We start from the raw sequence: 24,779 nt of genomic DNA on the forward strand, positions 1-24,779 counted from the left end.
CTGTCCCCCTAAGGCAAGTGTTGTGATGTTTTCTTATTTGGGGGTCTCTGTCCCCCTAAGGCAAGTGTTGTGATGTTTTCTTATTTGGGGGTCTCTGTCCCCCTAAGGCAAGTGTTGTGATGTTTTCTTATTTGGGGGTCTCTGTCCCCCTAAGGCAAGTGTTGTGATGCTTTCTTATTTGGGGGTCTCTGTCCCCCTAAGGCAAGTGTTGTGATGCTTTCTTATTTGGGGGTCTCTGTCCCCCTAAGGCAAGTGTTGTGATGCTTTCTTATTTGGGGGTCTCTGTCCCCCTAAGGCAAGTGTTGTGATGTTTTCTTATTTGGGGGTCTCTGTCCCCCTAAGGCAAGTGTTGTGATGTTTTCTTATTTGGGGGTCTCTGTCCCCCTAAGGCAAGTGTTGTGATGTTTTCTTATTTGGGGGTCTCTGTCCCCCTAAGGCAAGTGTTGTGATGTTTTCTTATTTGGGGGTCTCTGTCCCCCTAAGGCAAGTGTTGTGATGTTTTCTTATTTGGGGGTCTCTGTCCCCCTAAGGCAAGTGTTGTGATGTTTTCTTATTTGGGGGTCTCTGTCCCCCTAAGGCAAGTGTTGTGATGTTTTCTTATTTGGGGGTCTCTGTCCCCCTAAGGCAAGTGTTGTGATGTTTTCTTATTTGGGGGTCTCTGTCCCCCTAAGGCAAGTGTTGTGATGTTTTCTTATTTGGGGGTCTCTGTCCCCCTAAGGCAAGTGTTGTGATGTTTTCTTATTTGGGGGTCTCTGTCCCCCTAAGGCAAGTGTTGTGATGTTTTCTTATTTGGGGGTCTCTGTCCCCCTAAGGCAAGTGTTGTGATGTTTTCTTATTTGGGGGTCTCTGTCCCCCTAAGGCAAGTGTTGTGATGTTTTCTTATTTGGGGGTCTCTGTCCCCCTAAGGCAAGTGTTGTGATGTTTTCTTATTTGGGGGTCTCTGTCCCCCTAAGGCAAGTGTTGTGATGTTTTCTTATTTGGGGGTCTCTGTCCCCCTAAGGCAAGTGTTGTGATGTTTTCTTATTTGGGGGTCTCTGTCCCCCTAAGGCAAGTGTTGTGATGTTTTCTTATTTGGGGGTCTCTGTCCCCCTAAGGCAAGTGTTGTGATGTTTTCTTATTTGGGGGTCTCTGTCCCCCTAAGGCAAGTGTTGTGATGTTTTCTTATTTGGGGGTCTCTGTCCCCCTAAGGCAAGTGTTGTGATGTTTTCTTATTTGGGGGTCTCTGTCCCCCTAAGGCAAGTGTTGTGATGTTTTCTTATTTGGGGGTCTCTGTCCCCCTAAGGCAAGTGTTGTGATGTTTTCTTATTTGGGGGTCTCTGTCCCCCTAAGGCAAGTGTTGTGATGTTTTCTTATTTGGGGGTCTCTGTCCCCCTAAGGCAAGTGTTGTGATGTTTTCTTATTTGGGGGTCTCTGTCCCCCTAAGGCAAGTGTTGTGATGTTTTCTTATTTGGGGGTCTCTGTCCCCCTAAGGCAAGTGTTGTGATGTTTTCTTATTTGGGGGTCTCTGTCCCCCTAAGGCAAGTGTTGTGATGTTTTCTTATTTGGGGGTCTCTGTCCCCCTAAGGCAAGTGTTGTGATGTTTTCTTATTTGGGGGTCTCTGTCCCCCTAAGGCAAGTGTTGTGATGTTTTCTTATTTGGGGGTCTCTGTTAGTTCTTTTTATATTATTTCCCCCCTTAATCTTCTCTCTAGAAACTGTACACAGCAGATTGGGAGGAGGACAAGACGACGTATTTCCCTTATGCGGATAGTCCGGAGCTCCGGAGAGTGGCGCAGGCCCAGAAGGCTCTGAGTGATGTACGTATATTAATAATCTGGGGGGATCTTCAGCACTTTACGACTGACAGAAATCTTTATCTTTACATTATACCCCAATGTCCATCCTTCACAGATCAATTATAAGAAGGGTCACGATGAGCAGAAGCTTCAGTTCACCTCCCTGGCTGATCGACCCGACATTGAGATGGCCAAGAAAGTGACCCAGCAACTGAGTGATGTAAGAAATTATCATTCATTTTATACCTAACCATCATTAAACGCAAGTCTGGGGCAAGGCCCACGTCATGTATGTTACTCTGTGTCACTGCTGAGTCCGGAATATTCATAAGTCTCTTCCACAGACGGAACCTACAGCATGAGGGAGGGGGAGTGATGGAGCTGATTTCTCTTCAGCGAGTCACACACAGCCACATCTCCCTCAACTCCCTAATTCTACCTCCCTAAGGAATTCTCTTCAGCCAGTAACACACAGTCAGCATCTCCCTCAACTCCCTCATTCCCCTTCCCTCATGTATTCTCTTGAGTGAGTCATACATGTCCAACATCTCCCTCAACTCCCTCATTCCCCCTTTCTCAGGAATTTTCTTCAGCGAGTCACACACAACCAACACTTATCTCAACTTCCTAAGGATTTCTCTTCAGCCAGTCACACACAGTCAGCATCTCCCTCAACTCCCTCCTTCCCATTTCCCTCAGGGATTTTCTTCAGCGAGTCACACACAGCCAATGGGGGTCATTTACTAAGGGCCCGATTCGCGTTTTCCCGACGTGTTACCCGAATATTTCCGATTTGCGCTGATTGTACCTGAATTGCCCCGGGATTGTGGCGCACGCGATCGGATTGTGGCGCATCGGCGCCGGCATGCGCGCGACGGAAATCGGGGGGCGTGGCCGAACGAAAACCCGACGTATTCGGAAAAACTGCCGCATTTAAAAACCGAAAAAGTGTCACTTGGGGAGCGCTTACCTTCACCTGGTCCGAGGTGGTGCATTCCGGCGCGTTGAGATGATTTTCAGCGCAGCAGCGCCACCTGGTGGACGGCGGAGGAACTACCTTCTTAAATCCCGGCCGGACCCGAATCCAGAGCAGAGAACACGCCGCTGGATCGCGAATGGGCCGGGTAAGTAAATTTGCCCCAATGTCTTTCTCAAAGTGTATTTTTTGTCAAATATTGGAAAGAGCGGGGTGAAAATTTCCACTCAAAACATTATAGTCTATGATCATACTTCTACTGCCATGACATGGATGGATTACCTATCACGTGCTTAGGGCGTCTGTCGAAGGAGCACAATATCTTTTTTTCCACATTGGATACTTTTGTTTCTTGCCTGACGCAGATAAAATACCGGGAGGATTATGCCAAGAAAGTCAAAGGCCAATGGAGTCAGACCCCTTGCTATGAAATCGCAGTCGCAAGAATGAACGCCGACAATCTGAGTGACGTGAGTACCTCGTATGAAAGTGCACCTACCGTAATTTGAATGAAAATTAAGTGAACCCTCATCAAATTTCATTTCTTGGTAACAGAGGAAATACCATGAAGATTTCGAGAACATTAAAGACCAAATCTACTTCATGCAGACAGAAACTCCAGAGTATCAAGTGAAGAAGAAAGCCGGATTAAACGCGAGCGCGGTAAGAGAGCTGAGAACTGCGGGGAAACCTCTACAGCGCCACCGCAGGAAAAAATATGCATTACACAGTGTCCACTCATATGTGTAATGCTCGACAGAGCTGGTCCTCCAGGGGGACAGAGGCGGCATGCAGGAGGACAGAGGCGGCGTGCAGGAGGACAGAGGCGGCGTGCAGGGGGGCAGAGGCGGCGTGCAGGGGGGCAGAGGTGGCGTGCAGGGGGGCAGAGGTGGCGTGCAGGGGGGCAGAGGTGGCGTGCAGGGGGGCAGAGGTGGCGTGCAGGAGGACAGAGGTGGCGTGCAGGAGGACAGAGGCGGCGTGCAGGGGGACAGAGGGACAGAGGCGGCGTGCAGGGGGACAGAGGCGGGGTGCAGGGGGACAGAGGCACTGTGCAGGGGGACAGAGGCACTGTGCAGGGGGACAGAGGGACAGAGGCGGCGTGCAGGGGGACAGAGGCGGCGTGCAGGGGGACAGAGGCGGGGTGCAGGGGGACAGAGGCGCTGTGCAGGGGGACAGAGGGACAGAGGCGCTGTGCAGAGGGACAGAGGCGCTGTGCAGGGGGACAGAGGGACAGAGGCGGCGTGCAGGGGGACAGAGGCGGCGTGCAGGGGGACAGAGGCGGCGTGCAGGGGGACAGAGGCGGCGTGCAGGGGGACAGAGGCGGGGTGCAGGGGGAAAGAGGCGCTGTGCAGGGGGACCGAGGCGGCGTGCAGGAGGACAGAGGTGGCGTGCAGGAGGACAGAGGTGGCGTGCAGGGGGGCAGAGGAGGCGTGCAGGGGGGCAGAGGAGGCGTGCAGGGGGACAGAGGCGGCGTGCAGGGGGACAGAGGCGGCGTGCAGGGGGACAGAGGCGGCGTGCAGGGGGACAGAGGCGGCGTGCAGGGGGACAGAGGCGGCGTGCAGGGGGACAGAGGCGGCGTGCAGGGGGACAGAGACGGGGTGCAGGGGGACAGAGGCGGGGTGCAGGGAGACAGAGGCGCTGTGCAGGGGGACGGAGGCGCCGTTCGGGGGAACAGAGGCGGCGTGCAGGGGGACAAAGGCGGCGTGCAGGGGGACAGAGGAACAGAGGCGGCGTGCAGGGGGACAGAGGCGCCGTTCGGGGGGACAGAGGCGCCGTGCAGGGGGACAGAGGAACAGAGGCACTGTGCAGGGGGACAGAGGCGGCGTGCGGGGGGACAGAGGCGGCGTGCGGGGGGACAGAGGCGGCGTGCGGGGGGACGGAGGCGCCGTTCGGGGGGACGGAGGCGCCGTTCAGGGGGGACAGAGGAACAGAGGCGGCGTGCAGGGGGACAGAGGAACAGAGGCGGCGTGCAGGGGGACAGAGGCGGCGTTCGGGGGGACAGAGGCGCCGTGCAGGGGGACACAGGAACAGAGGCACTGTGCAGGGGGACAGAGGCGGCGTGCAGGGGGACAGAGGCGTGCGGGGGGACAGAGGCGCTGTGCAGGGGGACGGAGGCACCGTTTGGGGGGACAGAGGCGGCGTGCAGGGGGACAGAGGAACAGAGGCGGCGTGCGGGGGGACAGAGGCGGCGTTCGGGGGGACAGAGGCGGCGTTCGGGGGGACAGAGGCGGCGTGCAGGGGGACAGAGGCGGCGTGCAGGGGGAAAAGGGCCGGCGTGCAGGGGGACAGAGGCGGCGTGCAGGGGGACAGAGGCGCTGTGCAGGGGGACAGAGGAACAGAGGCGCCGTGCAGGGGGACAGAGGAGGCGTGCAGGGGGACAGAGGCGCTGTGCAGGGGGACAGAGGAACAGAGGCGGCGTGCAGGGGGACAGAGGCGGCGTGCAGGGGGACAGAGGCGGCGTGCAGGGGGACAGAGGCGGCGTGCAGGGGGACAGAGGCGCTGTGCAGGGGGACAGAGGGACAGAGGCGGCGTGCAGGGGGACAGAGGCGGCGTGCAGGGGGACAGAGGCGGCGTGCAGGGGGACAGAGACGGGGTGCAGGGGGACAGAGGCGGGGTGCAGGGAGACAGAGGCGCTGTGCAGGGGGACGGAGGCGCCGTTCGGGGGAACAGAGGCGGCGTGCAGGGGGACAAAGGCGGCGTGCAGGGGGACAGAGGAACAGAGGCGGCGTGCAGGGGGACAGATTCGCCGTTCGGGGGGACAGAGGCGCCGTGCAGGGGGACAGAGGAACAGAGGCACTGTGCAGGGGGACAGAGGCGGCGTGCGGGGGGACAGAGGCGGCGTGCAGGGGGACAGAGGCGGCGTGCAGGGGGACAGAGACGGGGTGCAGGGGGACAGAGGCGGGGTGCAGGGAGACAGAGGCGCTGTGCAGGGGGACGGAGGCGCCGTTCGGGGGAACAGAGGCGGCGTGCAGGGGGACAAAGGCGGCGTGCAGGGGGACAGAGGAACAGAGGCGGCGTGCAGGGGGACAGAGGCGCCGTTCGGGGGGACAGAGGCGCCGTGCAGGGGGACAGAGGAACAGAGGCACTGTGCAGGGGGACAGAGGCGGCGTGCGGGGGGACAGAGGCGGCGTGCGGGGGGACAGAGGAGGCGTGCAGGGGGACAGAGGCGGCGTGCAGGGGGACAGAGGCGCTGTGCAGGGGGACAGAGGGACAGAGGCGGCGTGCAGGGGGACAGAGGCGGCGTGCAGGGGGACAGAGGCGGCGTGCAGGGGGACAGAGACGGGGTGCAGGGGGACAGAGGCGGGGTGCAGGGAGACAGAGGCGCTGTGCAGGGGGACGGAGGCGCCGTTCGGGGGAACAGAGGCGGCGTGCAGGGGGACAAAGGCGGCGTGCAGGGGGACAGAGGAACAGAGGCGGCGTGCAGGGGGACAGAGGCGCCGTTCGGGGGGACAGAGGCGCCGTGCAGGGGGACAGAGGAACAGAGGCACTGTGCAGGGGGACAGAGGCGGCGTGCGGGGGGACAGAGGCGGCGTGCGGGGGGACAGAGGCGGCGTGCGGGGGGACAGAGGCGTGCGGGGGGACGGAGGCGCCGTTCGGGGGGACGGAGGCGCCGTTCAGGGGGGACAGAGGAACAGAGGCGGCGTGCAGGGGGACAGAGGAACAGAGGCGGCGTGCAGGGGGACAGAGGCGGCGTTCGGGGGGACAGAGGCGCCGTGCAGGGGGACACAGGAACAGAGGCACTGTGCAGGGGGACAGAGGCGGCGTGCAGGGGGACAGAGGCGTGCGGGGGGACAGAGGCGCTGTGCAGGGGGACGGAGGCACCGTTTGGGGGGACAGAGGCGGCGTGCAGGGGGACAGAGGAACAGAGGCGGCGTGCGGGGGGACAGAGGCGGCGTTCGGGGGGACAGAGGCGGCGTTCGGGGGGACAGAGGCGGCGTGCAGGGGGACAGAGGCGGCGTGCAGGGGGAAAAGGGCCGGCGTGCAGGGGGACAGAGGCGGCGTGCAGGGGGACAGAGGCGCTGTGCAGGGGGACAGAGGAACAGAGGCGCCGTGCAGGGGGACAGAGGAGGTGTGCAGGGGGACAGAGGCGCTGTGCAGGGGGACAGAGGAACAGAGGCGCCGTGCAGGGGGACAGAGGCGCCGTGCAGGGGGACAGAGGCGCTGCGATCCAGTATTATATGTCTTATAGAAAAATGCATTTATCTCTATTATTTTTATAGGTGAAATACAAAGCGGATTATGAGAAAGCCAAAGGACCCACCGCGTACCACACTCTGCCCGCCACGGAGAATCCTCTACTGCGGCAACTCAAACATGCGGGAAATGCCCTGAGCGATGTGAGCCTATTATCTATCTATCTCCTATCTATCTATCTCCTATCTATCTATCTCCTATCTATCTCCTATCTATCTATCTCCTATCTATCTATCTATCTCCTATCTATCTATCTCCTATCTATCTATCTCCTATCTATCTATCTATCTATCTATCTCCTATCTATCTATCTATCTCCTATCTATCTATCTCCTATCTATCTATCTCCTATCTATCTATCTCCTATCTATCTATCTCCTATCTATCTATCTCCTATCTATCTATCTCCTATCTATCTCCTATCTATCTATCTCCTATCTATCTCCTATCTATCTATCTCCTATCTATCTCCTATCTATCTATCTCCTATCTATCTATCTCCTATCTATCTATCTCCTATCTATCTATCTCCTATCTATCTCCTATCTATCTATCTCCTATCTATCTATCTATCTCCTATCTATCTATCTCCTATCTATCTATCTCCTATCTATCTATCTATCTATCTATCTCCTATCTATCTATCTATCTCCTATCTATCTATCTATCTATCTATCTCCTATCTATCTATCTATCTATCTATCTATCTATCTATCTCCTATCTATCTCCTATCTATCTCTATCTCCTATCTATCTATCTATCTATCTATCTCCTATCTATCTATCTCCTATCTATCTATCTATCTATCTCCTATCTATCTATCTCCTATCTATCTATCTATCTATCTATCTATCTATCTATCTATCTCCTATCTATCTATCTATCTATCTATCTATCTATCTATCTCCTATCTATCTCCTATCTATCTATCTATCTATCTATCTATCTATCTATCTCCTATCTATCTATCTATCTATCTATCTATCTCCTATATATCTCCTATCTATCTATCTATCTATCTCCTATCTATCTATCTATCTATCTATCTTTCTTTCTATTTATCCTGACTTAATTTTTTTTCAGAAATTATATAAAGAGTCGTATGAAAAAGCCAAAGGAACGAGCATAAACTACTGCGATACCCCCAAGTTTCAGATTGATAATGTCCTGAAGAACTTCACTGATGTAAGTGCTAATTCAGACTGTCCTTATGTCCGAACTGCATGGGGGCTGTAATGGCTGATAACGAGACCGGCACCATGTGAGACCCCCGTAACAGAGACAGTCAGAGACCAGGGCTGTACGGCAGGATACTGACAGGACCCCCATAACAGAGACAGTCAGAGACCAGGGCTGTACGGCAGGATACTGACAGGACCCCCATAACTGAGACAGTCAGAGACCAGGGCTGTACCTCAGGATACTGACAGGACCCCCATAACAGAGACAGTCAGAGACCAGGGCTGTACGGCAGGATACTGACAGGACCCCCATAACAGAGACAGTCAGAGACCAGGGCTGTACGGCAGGATACTGACAGGACCCCCATAACAGAGACAGTCAGAGACCAGGACTGTACGGCAGGATACTGACAGGACCCCCATACCAGAGACAGTCAGAGACCAGGGCTGTACGGCAGGATACTGACAGGACCCCCATAACAGAGACAGTCAGAGACCAGGACTGTACGGCAGGATACTGACAGGACCCCCATAACAGAGACAGTCAGAGACCAGGACTGTACGGCAGGATACTGACAGGACCCCCATAACAGAGACAGTCAGAGACCAGGGCTGTACGGCAGGATACTGACAGGACCCCATAACAGAGACAGTCAGAGACCAGGGCTGTACGGCAGGATACTGACAGGACCCCATAACAGAGACAGTCAGAGACCAGGGCTGTACGGCAGGATACTGACAGGACCACCATAACAGAGACAGTCAGAGACCAGGGCTGTACGGCAGGATACTGACAGGACCCCCATAACAGAGACAGTCAGAGACCAGGGCTGTACGGCAGGATACTGACAGGACCCTCATAACAGAGACAGTCAGAGACCAGGGCTGTACCTCAGGATACTGACAGGACCCCCATAACAGAGACAGTCAGAGACCAGGGCTGTACATCAGGATACTGACAGGACCCCCATAACAGAGACAGTCAGAGACCAGGACTGTGCCTCAGGATACTGACAGGACCCCCATAACAGAGACAGTCAGAGACCAGGGCTGTACGGCAGGATACTGACAGGACCCCATACCAGAGACAGTCAGAGACCAGGGCTGTACGGCAGGATACTGACAGGACCCCCATAACAGAGACAGTCAGAGACCAGGGCTGTACGGCAGGATACTGACAGGACCCCATACCAGAGACAGTCAGAGACCAGGGCTGTACGGCAGGATACTGACAGGACCCCCATAACAGAGACAGTCAGAGACCAGGGCTGTACCTCAGGATACTGACAGGACCCCCATAACAGAGACAGTCAGAGACCAGGGCTGTACGGCAGGATACTGACAGGACCCCCATAACAGAGACAGTCAGAGACCAGGACTGTACCTCAGGATACTGACAGGACCCCCATACCAGAGACAGTCAGAGACCAGGGCTGTACGGCAGGATACTGACAGGACCACCATAACAGAGACAGTCAGAGACCAGGGCTGTACGGCAGGATACTGACAGGACCACCATAACAGAGACAGTCAGAGACCAGGGCTGTATCTCAGGATACTGACAGGACCCCCATAACAGAGACAGTCAGAGACCAGGGCTGTACGGCAGGATACTGACAGGACCCCCATAACAGAGACAGTCAGAGACCAGGACTGTGCCTCAGGATACTGACAGGACCCCCGTAACAGAGACAGTCAGAGACCAGGGCTGTACCTCAGGATACTGATAGGACCCCCATAACAGAGACAGTCAGAGACCAGGGCTGTACGGCAGGATACTGACAGGACCCCCATACCAGAGACAGTCAGAGACCAGGACTGTGCGGCAGGATACTGACAGGACCCCCATAACAGAGACAGTCAGAGACCAGGGCTGTACGGCAGGATACTGACAGGACCCCCATAACAGAGACAGTCAGAGACCAGGGCTGTACGGCAGGATACTGACAGGACCCCCATAACAGAGACAGTCAGAGACCAGGGCTGTGCGGCAGGATACTGACAGTACCCCCATAACAGAGACAGTCAGAGACCAGGGCTGTACCTCAGGATACTGATAGGACCCCCATAACAGAGACAGTCAGAGACCAGGACTGTGCCTCAGGATACTGTCAGGACCACCATAACAGAGACAGTCAGAGACCAGGGCTGTACGGCAGGATACTGACAGGACCCCCATAACAGAGACAGTCAGAAACCAGGGCTGTACGGCAGGATACTGACAGGACCCCCATAACAGAGACAGTCAGAAACCAGGGCTGTACGGCAGGATACTGACAGGACCCCCATAACAGAGACAGTCAGAGACCAGGGCTGTACGGCAGGATACTGACAGGACCCCCATAACAGAGACAGTCAGAGACCAGGACTGTACGGCAGGATACTGACAGGACCCCCATACCAGAGACAGTCAGAGACCAGGACTGTGCGGCAGGATACTGACAGTACCCCCATAACAGAGACAGTCAGAGACCAGGGCTGTACCTCAGGATACTGATAGGACCCCCATAACAGAGACAGTCAGAGACCAGGACTGTGCCTCAGGATACTGTCAGGACCCCCATAACAGAGACAGTCAGAGACCAGGGCTGTACGGCAGGATACTGACAGGACCCCCATACCAGAGACAGTCAGAGACCAGGGCTGTACGGCAGGATACTGACAGGACCCCCATAACAGAGACAGTCAGAGACCAGGACTGTACGGCAGGATACTGACAGGACCCCCATAACAGAGACAGTCAGAGACCAGGACTGTACGGCAGGATACTGACAGGACCCCCATAACAGAGACAGTCAGAGACCAGGGCTGTACCTCAGGATACTGACAGGACCCCCATAACAGAGACAGTCAGAGACCAGGGCTGTACGGCAGGATACTGACAGGACCCCCATAACAGAGACAGTCAGAGACCAGGGCTGTACGGCAGGATACTGACAGGACCCCCATAACAGAGACAGTCAGAGACCAGGGCTGTACGGCAGGATACTGAAAGGACCCCCATAACAGAGACAGTCAGAGACCAGGGCTGTACGGCAGGATACTGACAGGACCCCCATAACAGAGACAGTCAGAGACCAGGGCTGTACGGCAGGATACTGACAGGACCCCCGTAACAGAGACAGTCAGAGACCAGGACTGTACCTCAGGATACTGACAGGACCCCCATAACAGAGACAGTCAGAAACCAGGGCTGTACGGCAGGATACTGACAGGACCCCCATAACAGAGACAGTCAGAGACCAGGGCTGTACGGCAGGATACTGACAGGACCCCCATAACAGAGACAGTCAGAGACCAGGACTGTACGGCAGGATACTGACAGGACCCCCATAACAGAGACAGTCAGAGACCAGGGCTGTACGGCAGGATACTGACAGGACCCCCATAACAGAGACAGTCAGAAACCAGGGCTGTACGGCAGGATACTGACAGGACCCCCGTAACAGAGACAGTCAGAGACCAGGACTGTACGGCAGGATACTGACAGGACCCCCATAACAGAGACAGTCAGAGACCAGGGCTGTACGGCAGGATACTGACAGGACCCCCATAACAGAGACAGTCAGAGACCAGGGCTGTACGGCAGGATACTGACAGGACCCCCATAACAGAGACAGTCAGAGACCAGGGCTGTACGGCAGGATACTGACAGGACCCCCATAACAGAGACAGTCAGAGACCAGGGCTGTACGGCAGGATACTGACAGGACCCCCATAACAGAGACAGTCAGAGACCAGGGCTGTACCTCAGGATACTGACAGGACCCCCATAACAGAGACAGTCAGAGACCAGGGCTGTACGGCAGGATACTGACAGGACCCCCATAACAGAGACAGTCAGAGACCAGGACTGTGCCTCAGGATACTGACAGGACCCCCGTAACAGAGACAGTCAGAGACCAGGGCTGTACCTCAGGATACTGATAGGACCCCCATAACAGAGACAGTCAGAGACCAGGGCTGTACGGCAGGATACTGACAGGACCCCCATACCAGAGACAGTCAGAGACCAGGACTGTGCGGCAGGATACTGAAAGTACCCCCATAACAGAGACAGTCAGAGACCAGGGCTGTACCTCAGGATACTGATAGGACCCCCATAACAGAGACAGTCAGAGACCAGGACTGTGCCTCAGGATACTGTCAGGACCACCATAACAGAGACAGTCAGAGACCAGGGCTGTACGGCAGGATACTGACAGGACCCCCATAACAGAGACAGTCAGAGACCAGGACTGTACCTCAGGATACTGACAGGACCCCCATAACAGAGACAGTCAGAAACCAGGGCTGTACGGCAGGATACTGACAGGACCCCCATAACAGAGACAGTCAGAAACCAGGGCTGTACGGCAGGATACTGACAGGACCCCCATAACAGAGACAGTCAGAAACCAGGGCTGTACGGCAGGATACTGACAGGACCCCCATAACAGAGACAGTCAGAGACCAGGACTGTGCGGCAGGATACTGACAGGACCCCCATAACAGAGACAGTCAGAGACCAGGGCTGTACGGCAGGATACTGACAGGACCCCCATAACAGAGACAGTCAGAGACCAGGACTGTACGGCAGGATACTGACAGGACCCCCATAACAGAGACAGTCAGAGACCAGGACTGTGCGGCAGGATACTGACAGTACCCCCATAACAGAGACAGTCAGAGACCAGGGCTGTACCTCAGGATACTGATAGGACCCCCATAACAGAGACAGTCAGAGACCAGGACTGTGCCTCAGGATACTGTCAGGACCCCCATAACAGAGACAGTCAGAGACCAGGGCTGTACCTCAGGATACTGACAGGACCCCCATACCAGAGACAGTCAGAGACCAGGGCTGTACGGCAGGATACTGACAGGACCCCCATAACAGAGACAGTCAGAGACCAGGGCTGTACGGCAGGATACTGACAGGACCCCCATAACAGAGACAGTCAGAGACCAGGGCTGTACGGCAGGATACTGACAGGACCCCCATAACAGAGACAGTCAGAGACCAGGGCTGTACGGCAGGATACTGACAGGACCCCCATAACAGAGACAGTCAGAGACCAGGGCTGTACGGCAGGATACTGACAGGACCCCCATAACAGAGACAGTCAGAGACCAGGGCTGTACCTCAGGATACTGACAGGACCCCCATAACAGAGACAGTCAGAGACCAGGGCTGTACGGCAGGATACTGACAGGACCCCCATAACAGAGACAGTCAGAGACCAGGACTGTACCTCAGGATACTGTCAGGACCCCCATAACAGAGACAGTCAGAGACCAGGACTGTGCCTCAGGATACTGTCAGGACCACCATAACAGAGACAGTCAGAGACCAGGGCTGTACGGCAGGATACTGACAGGACCCCCATAACAGAGACAGTCAGAGACCAGGGCTGTACGGCAGGATACTGACAGGACCCCCGTAACAGAGACAGTCAGAGACCAGGGCTGTACCTCAGGATACTGACAGGACCCCCATAACAGAGACAGTCAGAGACCAGGGCTGTACGGCAGGATACTGACAGGACCCCCATAACAGAGACAGTCAGAGACCAGGACTGTACCTCAGGATACTGACAGGACCCCCATAACAGAGACAGTCAGAGACCAGGACTGTGCCTCAGGATACTGACAGGACCCCCATAACAGAGACAGTCAGAAACCAGGGCTGTACGGCAGGATACTGACAGGACCCCCGTAACAGAGACAGTCAGAGACCAGGGCTGTACGGCAGGATACTGACAGGACCCCCGTAACAGAGACAGTCAGAGACCAGGGCTGTACGGCAGGATACTGACAGGACCCCCGTAACAGAGACAGTCAGAGACCAGGGCTGTACGGCAGGATACTGACAGGACCCCCATAACAGAGACAGTCAGAGACCAGGGCTGTACGGCAGGATACTGACAGGACCCCCATAACAGAGACAGTCAGAGACCAGGACTGTACCTCAGGATACTGACAGGACCCCCATAACAGAGACAGTCAGAGACCAGGACTGTGCCTCAGGATACTGACAGGACCCCCATAACAGAGACAGTCAGAGACCAGGGCTGTACGGCAGGATACTGACAGGACCCCCATAACAGAGACAGTCAGAGACCAGGACTGTGCCTCAGGATACTGACAGGACCCCCATAACAGAGACAGTCAGAGACCAGGACTGTACATCAGGATACTGACAGGACCCCCATAACAGAGACAGTCAGAGACCTGGGCTGTACGGCAGGATACTGACAGGACCACCATAACAGAGACAGTCAGAGACCAGGGCTGTACGGCAGGATACTGACAGGACCCCCATAACAGAGACAGTCAGAGACCAGGGCTGTACGGCAGGATACTGACAGGACCCCCGTAACAGAGACAGTCAGAGACCAGGGCTGTACCTCAGGATACTGACAGGACCCCCGTAACAGAGACAGTCAGAGACCAGGGCTGTACGGCAGGATACTGACAGGACCCTCATAACAGAGACAGTCAGAGACCAGGGCTGTACCTCAGGATACTGACAGGACCCCCATAACAGAGACAGTCAGAGACCAGGGCTGTACGGCAGGATACTGACAGGACCCCCGTAACATAGACAGTCAGAGACCAGGACTGTGCCTCAGGATACTGACAGGACCCCCATAACAGAGACAGTCAGAGACCAGGGCTGTACGGCAGGATACTGAAAGGACCCCCATAACAGAGACAGTCAGAGACCAGGACTGTGCCTCAGGATACTGACAGGACCCCCATAACAGAGACAGTCAGAGACCAGGGCTGTACGGCAGGATACTGACAGGACCCCCATACCAGAGACAGTCAGAGACCAGGGCTGTACGGCAGGATACTGACAGGACCCCCATAACAGAGACAGTCAGAGACCAGGACTGTACGGCAGGATACTGACAGGACCCCCATACCAGAGACAGTCAGAGACCTGGGCTGTACGGCAGGATACTGACAGGACCCCCATAACAGAGACAGTCAGAAACCAGGGCTGTACGGCAGGATACTGACAGGACCCCCATAACAGAGACAGTCAGAGACCAGGACTGTGCGGCAGGATACTGACAGTACCCCCATAACAGAGACAGTCAGAGACCAGGGCTGTACGGCAGGATACTGACAGGACCCCCATAACAGAGACAGTCAGAGACCAGGGCTGTACGGCAGGATACTGACAGGACCCCCATAACAGAGACAGTCAGAGACCAGGGCTGTACGGCAGGATACTGACAGGACCCCCATAACAGAGACAGTCAGAGACCAGGGCTGTACGGCAGGATACTGACAGGACCCCCATAACAGAGACAGTCAGAGACCAGGGCTGTACGGCAGGATACTGACAGGACCCCCATAACAGAGACAGTCAGAGACCAGGGCTGTACCTCAGGATACTGACAGGACCCCCATAACAGAGACAGTCAGAGACCAGGGCTGTACGGCAGGATACTGACAGGACCCCCATAACAGAGACAGTCAGAGACCAGGGCTGTACCTCAGGATACTGACAGGACCCCCATAACAGAGACAGTCAGAGACCAGGGCTGTACGGCAGGATACTGACAGGACCCCCATAACAGAGACAGTCAGAGACCAGGGCTGTACCTCAGGATACTGACAGGACCCCCATAACAGAGACAGTCAGAGACCAGGGCTGTACGGCAGGATACTGACAGGACCCCCATAACAGAGACAGTCAGAGACCAGGACTGTACGGCAGGATACTGACAGGACCCCCATAACAGAGACAGTCAGAGACCAGGGCTGTACGGCAGGATACTGACAGGACCCCCATAACAGAGACAGTCAGAGACCAGGGCTGTACGGCAGGATACTGACAGGACCCCCATAACAGAGAATAGGACTGGGCAGTAGATTACTGATAGGACTGTGGATAACAGTGATAAATACTTTCTTCTGTTTCCTCTTTCCTTTACTCCACGTTTCAGCTGAGATATAAGGATCATTACCACAGGAATGTCCAGGGACATTACATCGGCAGCTACGAGGATCCATATATGCTTCATTGCGCCAAAGTCTCCAACCTAATAAGTGACGTAAGTGTCCATAGGGATGAGGGTCCGATAACCCACAGAAAGACCGGGTACCTAAAAAACTCTTATTACCTTCTGTTTACAGAAAAATTACAAAGCCGACTATGAAGAGGACAAGACCAGTTGTTACTTCCCCCAGACACTTACTCCCGAATATGAGGCCACCAAGAAACTAGAGCAGTGCAAAGATGTAAGTGTAATGGTCACGGGTGTTATAATAGGTGATTATAGTAGATATTTCACCCCGTCTATGAGGAGATGGGGGACTACCAGCTCCAGACGACTCCTCCGACCCAGCAGAACATTAATTATGCATCACACATCATCGGCTATTGAAGGGAATGGGAAATAATCAGACGCAGCCTATAGATAACAGCGACGCTGAATTGGGGGTTTTCATGGATATCTCACATTTTAGAGACTAAATTCATGTCCATTCTATGATTGGAGCTTATAATGTTGAGGTTTGAGGTATAATACGGCCTATGGGGACGGTGCAGGTTCTCTATACACAGTCATCATTATAAATCACATCACTTTTTACCTCAGTACGTCTACAAGAAACACCCGGATACAATCAGATTTACTCAAGTGGCCGATTCCCCAGTGATGCTCCAAGCGCAGGCCAACTCCAAGCAGCTCAGCGATGTAAGTATTAACTGAATATGCAAATCATATATGCTAAATGTATGAACATAAAATGGCCGCCATGTCCAATATAAAAAGGCGGGAATAATCTACTATACAAAATAATGGCGGACAGTATCTGTTATACATAATAATGGCAGACAGTATCTGTTATACATAATAATGGGGGACAGTATCTGTTATACATAATAATGGCGGACAGTATCTGTTATACATAATAATGGCAGACAGTATCTGTTATACATAATAATGGCGGACAGTATCTGTTATACATAATAATGGCGGACAGTATCTGTTATACATAATAATGGCGGACAGTATCTGTTATACATAATAATGGCAGACAGTATCTGTTATACATAATAATGGCGGACAGTATCTGTTATACATAATAATGGCGGACAGTATCTGTTATACATAATAATGGCAGACAGTATCTGTTATATATAATAATGGCGGACAGTATCTGTTATACATAATAATGGCGGACAGTATCTGTTATACATAATAATGGCAGACAGTATCTGTTATACATAATAATGGCAGACAGTATCTGTTATACATAATAATGGCAGACAGTATCTGTTATATATAATAATGGCGGACAGTATCTGTTATACATAATAATGGCGGACAGTATCTGTTATACATAATAATGGCGGACAGTATCTGTTATACATAATAATGGCGGACAGTATCTGTTATACATAATAATGGCGGACAGTATCTGTTATACATAATAATGGCAGACAGTATCTGTTATATATAATAATGGCGGACAGTATCTGTTATACATAATAATGGCAGACAGTATCTGTTATACATAATAATGGCAGACAGTATCTGTTATACATAATAATGGCGGACAGTATCTGTTATACATAATAATGGCAGACAGTATCTGTTATACATAATAATGGCAGACAGTATCTGTTATATATAATAATGGCGGACAGTATCTGTTATACATAATAATGGCAGACAGTATCTGTTATATATAATAATGGGGGACAGTATCTGTTATACATAATAATGGCGGACAGTATCTGTTATACAAAATAATGGCAGACAGTATCTGTTATATATAATAATGGCAGACAGTATCTGTTATACATAATAATGGCAGACAGTATCTGTTATACATAATAATGGCGGACAGTATCTGTTATACATAATAATGGCAGACAGTATCTGTTATACATAATAATGGCAGACAGTATCTGTTATACATAATAATGGCAGACAGTATCTGTTATACATAATAATGGCAGACAGTATCTGTTATATATAATAATGGCGGACAGTATCTGTTATACATAATAATGGCGGACAGTATCTGTTATACATAATAATGGCGGACAGTATCTGTTATATATAATAATGGGGGACAGTATCTGTTATACATAATAATGGCGGACAGTATCTGTTATACATAATAATGGCAGACAGTATCTGTTATATATAATAATGGCGGACAGTATCTGTTATACATAATAATGGCGGACAGTATCTGTTATACATAATAATGGGGGACAGTATCTGTTATACATAATAATGGCAGACAGTATCTGTTATACATAATAATGGCGGACAGTATCTGTTATACATAATAATGGCAGACAGTATCTGTTATATATAATAATGGCAGACAGTATCTGTTATACATAATAATGGCGGACAGTATCTGTTATACATAATAATGGCGGACAGTATCTGTTATACATAATAATGGGGGACAGTATCTGTTATACATAATAATGGCAGACAGTATCTGTTATACATAATAATGGCAGACAGTATCTGTTATATATAATAATGGCGGACAGTATCTGTTATACATAATAATGGCGGACAGTATCTGTTATACATAATAATGGCGGACAGTATCTGTTATATATAATAATGGGGGACAGTATCTGTTATACATAATAATGGCGGACAGTATCTGTTATACAAAATAATGGCAGACAGTATCTGTTATATATAATAATGGCAGACAGTATCTGTTATACATAATAATGGCAGACAGTATCTGTTATATATAATAATGGGGGACAGTATCTGTTATACATAATAATGGCGGACAGTATCTGTTATACAAAATAATGGCGGACAGTATCTGTTATACATAATAATGGCGGACAGTATCTGTTATACATAATAATGGCAGACAGTATCTGTTATACATAATAATGGCGGACAGTATCTGTTATATATAATAATGGCGGACAGTATCTGTTATACATAATAATGGCGGACAGTATCTGTTATACATAATAATGGCGGACAGTATCTGTTATACATAATAATGGGGGACAGTATCTGTTATACATAATAATGGCGGACAGTATCTGTTATATATAATAATGGCGGACAGTATCTGTTATACATAATAATGGGGGACAGTATCTGTTATACATAATAATGGCGGACAGTATCTGTTATATATAATAATGGCGGACAGTATCTGTTATACATAATAATGGGGGACAGTATCTGTTATACATAATAATGGAGGACAGTATCTGTTATACATAATAATGGCGGACAGAAAACACTATAAAATAAAATGTCGGTGAGCATATACTATACAGCAAAATGGACGTTTGTGTCTAATATACAGTAAAATGGCCGCCTGTGTCTTCCATACAGTAAAATGGCCGCCTGTGTCTAATATACAGTAAAATGGCCGCCTGTGTCTAATATACAGTAAAATGGCCGCCTGTGTCTAATATACAGTAAAATGGCCATTATCTGGATCTATACAGTGAAATAGTAACAAGTATCTTCCATATAGTAAAAATGACAGATTTTGATATTATTATAATGATTTTCACCTCATTTATTGCAGCTGAATTATAAAGCAAAACATGAAAAGGAAAAATTCAAGTGCTCTATTCCGGAAGACTCTCCTTTCATCCTCCAGTCCAGAGTGAACGCATATAACCTCAGCGATGTAAGTAACTCTGACAATAGACTAAACAATTGAGGAAATAAAAACTGCTGCTGACCGTATCAACCAATCATAGCTCAGCTTTCAATTCATATTCTGCTCTAGGCAAATGAAAGCTGCATTCTGATTGGTTGCTATCAGCTATCGCAGGGTTTCCTGACAGCTTTGATTTTCTCCTGTAGAAATGGTATAAATATGACTGGGATAAGTCCAAGGCCAAGCAATTTGAAATTAAAATCGATGCTATTCCTTTGGTGGCGGCAAAAGCGAACCGTAGGAAAGCCAGTGATGTGAGTAATTTATATGTATTTCTCATGGTTTTATTACAAGTTATCTGTGAATATTTTGGTAGAATTTTTTCAGTGTTCTACATCTTTGGCCAAACATCTGTGAGTCTCCCAAAATAAGGCGAAGACCTTCTGCCATTCCATGAGGAGAACATTGCAATAATCCCACATCCTTTAGGCTCCTACACATTTTTGTGGGATCAGGACACTTTTTGTGCCCATATCTATATTATGTGTCTCAAAGGAAGTGTAGAGCCCCTACAGCACCTACCTATAACAGGGCGCTAAGAAATGGGGTCATAGGTAACCACAAAAACAGAGGATCATTCCACAAGGTCCGGCCAGGAAGATGCCCTGGAGCTGGAGAGGCTACCATGAAGAGTCACAAAGATGATAAGGCTAAGGACGACCTCAGTTATGAGGAAAGATTAGTGGAGGTAGATTCATTTATTCTCCAAAGAGACGACTAATAAATATATAAACGGTCCGTACAATAAACATGGAGGGAAGTTACATCACAAGCGAGAGGTGTCTCCGTCTAAAGAGAGAATAGCTGAGCTCAGGAGCAGAGCACAGCAGGGACAGGAGAGAGTTTCAGGAAGGCTCTAGATGCTTTTTAAAGCTAAATAGAATTGATGGTTACATATAATAGAATTGTATATACCATGTATACCTTACATTAGAATATGTCCTTTATTTTCAGGTACAGTATAAGAAAGATTATGAGCTCAACAAAGGCAAGATGATTGGAGCTCTCAGCATTCAAGATGACCCCAAGATGTTACAGGCTGTGAAAGTGGCTCATAACCAGAGCGATGTAAGTCCGGCACTGCCACGTGCTTGTACCACCATGAGATCGTTCCCCATCTGCAGGAGATAGAATAAAGATGTGACCGACTTGTCTCTTCCACCAGAGCCACACGATTATAGGTGGACATTTCTGTAGTCCTAGAGGGCTCCATAGAAAAGATCTAATGGGCATTCATCATGTCCTGGTCCAAGCCGTAACAATCTCCCCGAAGGAGATCCGAGAGCATCTCCAGTCCCTCATCCTGTGTTACCATAGTGATCACCATAAGATCCATCAATCTCATCACAACCTCGGCTCCAACACTTTCCACAGGTCCTATAGAAGATGTGATCCCCCATCTACAGCGCTAACCCAATAGAAAGCATAGATCCTATACTCCAAATATCCCGCATGATCCCTTCCACCTGCCGTTAACGATTTTCATGTTTTTTCATTCTAGATTGAATATAAAAAAGAATATGAAAGAACAAAGACCAAATACTCCGCCCCTCTGGATATGATCCGAGTCCAGCAGGCTAAGAAAGCTCAGGCCATCGCCAGCAACATCGACTACAAACGTCCAATCCATTCTTACTTCTACCCTCCGGATAGCGTCAGCCTGTCCCTGGCCAAGAAAGCCTACACTCTCCAGAGCGATGTCAGTCACCAACGCCGTGCACTTACTGGACTTCTATGAGGTTTATGGTTTAATATCTGAATTTATGATTGTGATTCTTTGTTACATTTATTTTCTAGATTGATTATAAATCAGATTTTAACTCGTGGGTAAAAGGCTGCGGATGGGTACCATATGGATCCATGGATGTGGAAAAGGCCAAGAAAGCGGCTCAGATACTCGATGAGGTATTTTTTGTTAGAATTGAGTGAATAGGTAACTTATTTGATAAGGTCATATAAAGATTTGATTATAGATCTTATAATCTGTCCTGGTTGGAGGTAATATTGTTCCTTCATGGTGGTCGGTGGTCGGTCGTACACTTTGTGAACGGGTTCTACTGCAGCCAATGCATTGTCATCTCTGATAATATATAGATACACATATTGGTTATTGGCAACTTCCTTCAATTTGAAACCAGTTCTTTTTAAATCTGGACCATAGATGTCCAGTACATAGTTTAGATCTAGATCTGCATCTGTTACTGATATATGACACTCCATCAGGATAAAGTCTAACAACCCTCGGCTTATTTAACAGATACAAGACACCATCTAACAGGATTGTAGTAATTTCTCCTGTTAGCATCAATCAACTAAATGAAGTCATGCTTATGTGACCATGAAATCAAGGCTTCTGTTGTGGTAGCAATGATTAAGATAAGTTCCTGGGAGTGACCATATTAGAAAAGGTTCACCTTTGAAGAGAATAGGCAAGGAAGGTGCCACCCATGAAGGGGAACAAGACAGGGGAAAGTCCACTAATGTGGAGAGCAGGAAATAGATGCCAACGAAGGCCAAACAGGACAAGCAGGCACCACCCAGGAAGAGAACCGGCAAAGGAGACTCCGCCCAGGAAGAGAACAGGCAAAGGAGACTCCGCCCATGAAGGGAACATTGCAAGGAGACTCCACCCATGAAGGGAACATTGCAAGGAGACTCCACCCATGAAGGGAACATTGCAAGGAGACTCCACCCATGAAGAGAACAAAAAATAGATGCCAATAAAGGCCAAACAGGACAAGCAGGCACCACCCAAGAAGAGAACAGGCAAAGGATACTCCGCCCATGAAGGGAACAGGCAAAGGAGACTCCACCCATGAAGGGAACAGGCAAAGGAGACTCCGCCCATGAAGGGAACAGGCAAAGGAGACTCCGCCCATGAAGGGAACAGGCAAAGGAGACTCCGCCCATGAAGGGAACAGGCAAAGGAGACTCCACCCATGAAGAGAACAGGCAAAGGAGACTCCACCCATGAAGGAAACAGGAAACCACCTTGAAGGGTACAGGACAGGGTGACTCATAAAAATTCATGTTGAGAATGGGGCAGTGAGATTTCATCTATGCAGAGAACAGGTATAAAAACTTTGCAGATTAAACTAAAATAATTATGGACGATGACTCTTTTTCTTCTTTTTAATTTGGGAATGGGATTCAGGTAACAGAAAAGAGATTGTAAAGTTCATCGGTGATGGATGAGTATTGCTCAGTAACAACTGGGGTAACTCTTCATTAAAACCATAAAATATGAAGTCCCACAGTTTTTCATATAAATCATGTCCAATATCACAATCCTGATATATTTGTATATTTACCCATTTTTTCCCCCCAGAGGAAATATCGCCAGCATCCAGATACCATAAAATTCACTTCTGTAGAAGACGACCCCATCCTGGTTCAAGCTAAAATCAATCAGAAACAGAGGAGCGATGTAAGTGTCTGTGCACCATCTAGGACACCTGAGTAAGAGTCTCGTCCCTCTATAGAAATATTATTCCTCTCTTTGTAGATTCTTTATAAGGCAGAAGGAGAGAAGACTATTCACAAGTATTCCCTGCCTGCTGATATCCCAGAATTCATACAAGCCAGAGTCAACGCTTATAACCTCAGTGATGTAAGGACTCAGCTTCTGCACCTTCCGGATGTAGAGCCTTCACTGCAACTCAACAATTATGTCTTTGTTTTCAGAATTACTATAAACAAGGATTAGAAGAACTAAAGGCTAAAGGATATGACCTGAAAGTCGACGCCATCCCAATCAGGGCCGCTAAAGCTGCCAGGAAGGCGGCCAGTGATGTAAGTGGTCTGGTGGTTTTGGGGCCCCTTTAATGGAGCGTGCAACACACTTCTGTCAGACTCTGCATGATAAATGTAAGGCAAGGTCCGACTGTGCACCCGAGCCCCCCTTTAGAGCGGAAATTTGTGTTCCATGAAGGATAGTGCAGCCACAGCCCTAAAGTGTCCCATGTGCAAGCTGTTTGCATCTAAAAGAATGTGCAATCCACCAGAAATCTGGGCCATAGTGTTTACCTACCCAATTGTCCCAAAGGGATCAATAAGAGGGATGGAAGACCACTGGATATATTATATGTATAGGATTATCATATACAGCCAAACATCTTTGAGATGGTCACAAAACATTGCATTGAAAAGTTATCTAGAAGTAGTAATAGAAGGTGACATTAAGGATATACTAAATACCAGGGGCTGATCTTCTCGCAGAAGTCTTCTTAAATTGTATTGTTCAGAGATTAATTTTTAATTATGGTTACAGGTACAATATAAGAAATCCTATGAGGACCAGAAAGGCAAACTTGTTGGTTTCCGAAGCCTCCAAGATGACCCCAAGCTGGTGCTCTACATGAATGTGGCTAAGATGCAATCTGAACGGGAATATAAGAAAGATTATGAAAAGACCAAGACCAAGTATAACACTCCACTAGATATGGTGAATGTGGTGGCAGCCAAGAAGGCGCAGGAAATTGCCAGTGGCATCCATTATAAGCAGCCCATCCATCACTACACCTTCCTACCAGATGCAATGAGTGTTGAATTATCCAAGAAGATGATGGAGATACAAAGTGATGTGAGTTGTCTAGTTCTGTGCATACATGTCACGGGATAACCCCTTCCTCTATTCACAAAATCCTTCTCTTCTGCAGAACATCTATAAATCCGACCTGAACAGCTGGGTGAAAGGCTCAGGATGGATACCCATTGGGTCTCTTGATGTCGAGAAGGCCAAGAAAGCTGGAGAAGCCCTGAATGAGAAGAAGTATAGACAACACCCAGATACAATCAAATTTACTAGCATCCCCGACTCTCCGGTCATGGTCCAGGCTAAGACCAATGCCCTCCAGCTCAGCGATGTGAGTTACTCTGTGAAATATACAATATAGCGGATTTAACAAAGTATTTAATTTTATTACTTAAAGGATTGTCCAGTATAAAACCAAAGCAAATGTATTAAT

The 24,779-nt window shown here is 49.9% G+C and overlaps 1 protein-coding gene across 21 annotated transcripts in view; it reads left to right on the forward strand.

Moving 5' to 3' along the window:
- The window catches only part of NEB (nebulin), a 197,437-nt gene that overhangs the window by 34,528 nt on the left and 138,130 nt on the right, over positions 1 to 24,779 (forward strand). For all 21 annotated transcript variants that reach the window (XM_072122519.1, XM_072122521.1, XM_072122523.1 and 18 more), the window contains 19 exons: positions 1,692 to 1,796; positions 1,891 to 1,995; positions 3,117 to 3,221; positions 3,307 to 3,414; positions 6,972 to 7,088; positions 8,030 to 8,131; positions 16,071 to 16,178; positions 16,261 to 16,365; positions 16,725 to 16,823; positions 19,675 to 19,779; positions 19,959 to 20,066; positions 20,767 to 20,880; positions 21,314 to 21,511; positions 21,610 to 21,717; positions 23,141 to 23,239; positions 23,318 to 23,422; positions 23,497 to 23,604; positions 24,083 to 24,394; positions 24,471 to 24,677. In XM_072122519.1, the coding sequence (XP_071978620.1) occupies positions 1,692 to 1,796; positions 1,891 to 1,995; positions 3,117 to 3,221; positions 3,307 to 3,414; positions 6,972 to 7,088; positions 8,030 to 8,131; positions 16,071 to 16,178; positions 16,261 to 16,365; positions 16,725 to 16,823; positions 19,675 to 19,779; positions 19,959 to 20,066; positions 20,767 to 20,880; positions 21,314 to 21,511; positions 21,610 to 21,717; positions 23,141 to 23,239; positions 23,318 to 23,422; positions 23,497 to 23,604; positions 24,083 to 24,394; positions 24,471 to 24,677 (2,418 nt within the window). The remainder of the gene's footprint in view (positions 1 to 1,691; positions 1,797 to 1,890; positions 1,996 to 3,116; positions 3,222 to 3,306; positions 3,415 to 6,971; positions 7,089 to 8,029; positions 8,132 to 16,070; positions 16,179 to 16,260; positions 16,366 to 16,724; positions 16,824 to 19,674; positions 19,780 to 19,958; positions 20,067 to 20,766; positions 20,881 to 21,313; positions 21,512 to 21,609; positions 21,718 to 23,140; positions 23,240 to 23,317; positions 23,423 to 23,496; positions 23,605 to 24,082; positions 24,395 to 24,470; positions 24,678 to 24,779) is intronic.

This window comes from Engystomops pustulosus, chromosome 8, assembly GCF_040894005.1.
Source record: "Engystomops pustulosus chromosome 8, aEngPut4.maternal, whole genome shotgun sequence".
Taxonomy (NCBI): Eukaryota; Metazoa; Chordata; class Amphibia; order Anura; family Leptodactylidae; genus Engystomops; species Engystomops pustulosus.